Genomic DNA, 3,362 nt, shown 5'->3' with positions numbered 1-3,362 from the left:
ACACTGACCGCTAAAAAATATGACATTTGGCACTTTATGGCACGCGCCAATAGGAGCCAGCGAAATCGAAAAACGCAAAGAAAGATAAAAAGCCTAAAGCTAAGGAGAACAAAACAACCAAGACAAAGGCGACAGAAAAGAATGCGAAAGCGACCGCCAAAAGCACTCAAAAAGCCACCACTCCCAAGGCGGCAAAGAAAAATGTGCCTAAATCCAAAGCGATGACGAAAACGTCGCAAAGTTCCAAACTGTCAGAGGCGGCTGGCAAGCTAAAGAGTGAGAGTCAAAAGCCACAAGCAGCGGCTGAGAGCGCGTCCTCGAGTCAAGTAGCTCAGACTCAAAGCCAAACGCCTGCATTATTATCGCCTCAAACGCAACCAACGCAAGAAACGCAGACAACACCATCCGCGCGCTTCAAATACCAACGCAAAGCAAAGACACCCACCAGCGGTTTTGTGATCAGTTATGCCGAGCCGCCGAGCCCCAATAGCGACGAGACGCCCACGGAAGAATCTAGCAACAGCAGCGCGAGCGCTCGTGAGGCGCAACAAGCAGCGGCAACGGTGGCGGCAGCGGCAGCGGCAGCGGCAGCGGCGGTTGAATCGACAGCCTCACTGACGGCCAGCGAACGTGGCGCGGATACACAAAGCGGTGATGAAAAGCTGCAGCGGCAGCAGTCCACACCCAAGTCACACAAGCGCGCCAAATCGCACAAGCATAAGAAGAGCAAAAAGAAGATGAAGCACGAGATGGAGGCGGGTAGTGGTGGTGGCGATGGCGATGGCGAGGGTGAGGAACAAGCAGATGAGGTTGCAAGTTCATCACGCATGAATGGCGTTGTGATCGCTACGAGCTGCGTAGAAAATGGTGATGGAAGCGACATGGCCGCTAGCGCGGGTGGTGAGCATGAAGCTGGCGCAAAGCCGCCATTAACCACCACCATCAAATTCAATGTGAGCGCGCAAAGCAAGCCGAATGTAAAAAAGACGAAAAACGCCAGTGGCGGCAAGAAGCACAAGCGGCGCAGATGAGTTTGCATGCAAAAGGAGCTAGGAAAATTCTTAAACTAAAAAAAAAAATTAACAACATAGTACAAATTCGTGTGACTCCCTCCGCCTATTCGTGGCTCGTTTTCTTCTTACACAATACACGTACAAGCGTATAGTCGTTTTTTTTTTAACTAAAGTAGTTTAATTATTATATGTAACTGTAACAACAACAACAACATTGAATAGTGTTAGGTAAAAAATAATAAAAAAATAATAATAAAAATGAAAATACAGTAAAAATAAACAACAACATTTAGGTATGTAGCTGCCACTAGTCAGTCAGTACAAATGTCTGTATGTGTGTCTGTACACTAGCAAGTACAACTACAACTGTAGCAACAACAACATATAACATCAATCTCCTCCTCTTCTTCTTCCATCACGCATCTTCTCTCCGACGTGTATCCTAATATTGCACCCATTTACAGTATTGCCAGTTTTGCACATCTGGCGAGAATGAGGACAAGCTGCTGCTATGCGACGGTTGCGACAAAGGCTATCACACCTACTGCTTCAAGCCGAAAATGGACAATATACCCGATGGTGATTGGTGAGTAATTGCATTTACTAATAAATAGAGTACATGAGAACGGATCAAAAAGAAAGTCGAAAAATCTACCCCTTATTTGTATCTATATATCGACTGCTGAGTGGAAGATCGACCTATCTCGGCAGCCAGTTCGAAAACGCTCTATCTCAAAAATCTTTTCAGGAACGCCCTATTTCAGAATTTTATTGAAAAACACCCTATCTCAGAATTCGGTTGAAAAACGCCCTATCTTACTTCAAAATATATTGAAAATGTACAGATATAGGGCGTTTTTGAATCGGCAGCTGAGATAGGGCGTTTTTGAAACGAATTCTGAAAAAGGGCGTTCTTGAAAAGTTTTTTGAGATAGGGCGTTTTCGAACTGGCTGCCCAGATAGGTCGATCTTCCACTCAGCAGTCGATATGTAGTGAGGTATGTACATCTCTGAGTACATTGGCATGACAATTCTGACAACTGTCTTTCAACTCACCGCAGTCTTTCGTAAGGCTAAGTTTTCTAAAATTTTAATTAAACAAGAAAAAAAAATATTTTTTCTTTTTAAATAATAAAAACTAAAAATTTAAGAAAATTTAGTTTAAGCAAATAAATACATATATAAATAAAATATTGAAATTAAAAAATGTGTTTCTTAAAACAATACAACCTAAAAATTTAAAGAACATCAGATTAAAGAAGAAAAAAATAAATAAAATAAGTAGGAATTAAATGAACTTACAAAATATTTTTCTTTTGAAAAAAAAAAATAAAAAAATTAATTGAAAAACAAAAATATAAAACTAAAATTTAAAAAAATCAAATAAGTTACTTAAAATTAAATGCAACTTAAAATTTGTTTTCTATTTAAAACAAAGTCTAAAAATTAAAAAAAAAACAGTTTTAAAAATTTTTTTAAATATTTTTCTTTTTAAAACATTAAAATCTAAGAAATTTAAATTTAAAAAGCAACAGAAATTAGAAAAAAAATAGAAATACATAAAAAGAAAATAAAATTATAAAAAAGGTTAATTTAAAAAAGAAAATAATTAAAATATAAAAGGAAAAAATAAAATAATTTCCTAAAAAACAATTGGAATAAAAAAAAATAAATAAAAATAATAAATAAAAAAAATAATAATAAATAATAAATAAAAAAATAATTTTCTCTTAAAAAAGGAACAATAAAAATATTTTATTTTTAAATAAAGATCTGATATTAAAAATATCTAATAAAATAAAAAAAACTCACGGAGGTCTCCAAAATAGCAGCTATAACTTCAACCGCTTAGACCTTGTTGCTTTTCCCATTTTTCCTAACAAACAAATCGTGATACAAAGCTCAGTAACATTGCTAAAAAGTAAAAGAAAATAAGCTTCTAAAAATTTAAATATATTAAAAAATTAAAATTTTTCTTTTAGCAATAATAAAATATAGAAAAAAAAACGAAACCAAAATTTAATAGAAAATTAGAATTCCGCTGCGCGAGGTTTCGCACCTCGGATCTCTCGAATGACACGCTAATGCTTTGCTCAAGTGCCTTCTGCCAAAAGAGCTTTTCACTATAAAAGTTGGCAGGGGAGCTTTTTTGTAAGACTTTCGTGCCAGAGTAAATCAAATCTTTTAAATTATCTTGCCTACTACCTTTTAATTGTCTTACAAAAGACTTTCAACTGTCGTTCGCTAAAAGTTTTATTTCTTTTTTTTTAACCCTCTGCCATTTTCTTTTTTTTATTCCTCACCTTTTTCAGGTATTGCTATGAATGCGTCAATAAGGCGACAAATGAG

At 36.0% G+C, this 3,362-nt stretch overlaps 1 protein-coding gene across 1 annotated transcript; it reads left to right on the top strand.

The window, feature by feature from the left end:
• The first annotated feature begins 9 nt into the window (after nucleotides 1-9).
• On the top strand, nucleotides 10-3,362 carry LOC108354425 (uncharacterized). The gene is made up of 2 exons (XM_017605615.1): nucleotides 10-1,599; nucleotides 3,326-3,362. Exon 1 carries the CDS (start codon nucleotides 222-224, stop codon nucleotides 1,029-1,031), a length of 810 nt encoding a protein of 269 aa, XP_017461104.1. The 5' UTR covers nucleotides 10-221; the 3' UTR covers nucleotides 1,032-1,599; nucleotides 3,326-3,362.

The sequence above is a fragment of the Rhagoletis zephyria genome, unplaced genomic scaffold (assembly GCF_001687245.7).
Source record: "Rhagoletis zephyria isolate East Lansing unplaced genomic scaffold, Rhagoletis_zephyria_1.1 Rzeph_scaffold_35852, whole genome shotgun sequence".
NCBI lineage: Eukaryota > Metazoa > Arthropoda > Insecta > Diptera > Tephritidae > Rhagoletis > Rhagoletis zephyria.
Note: the sequence above shows the minus strand (reverse complement) of the source record. Positions and strands in the feature narration are given on the sequence as shown.

Excerpts from the sequence above, each read along its gene's own strand:
- LOC108354425 (XM_017605615.1), top strand. The coding sequence starts at position 222 with ATGACGAAAACGTCGCAAAGTTCCAAACTGTCAGAGGCGGCTGGCAAG.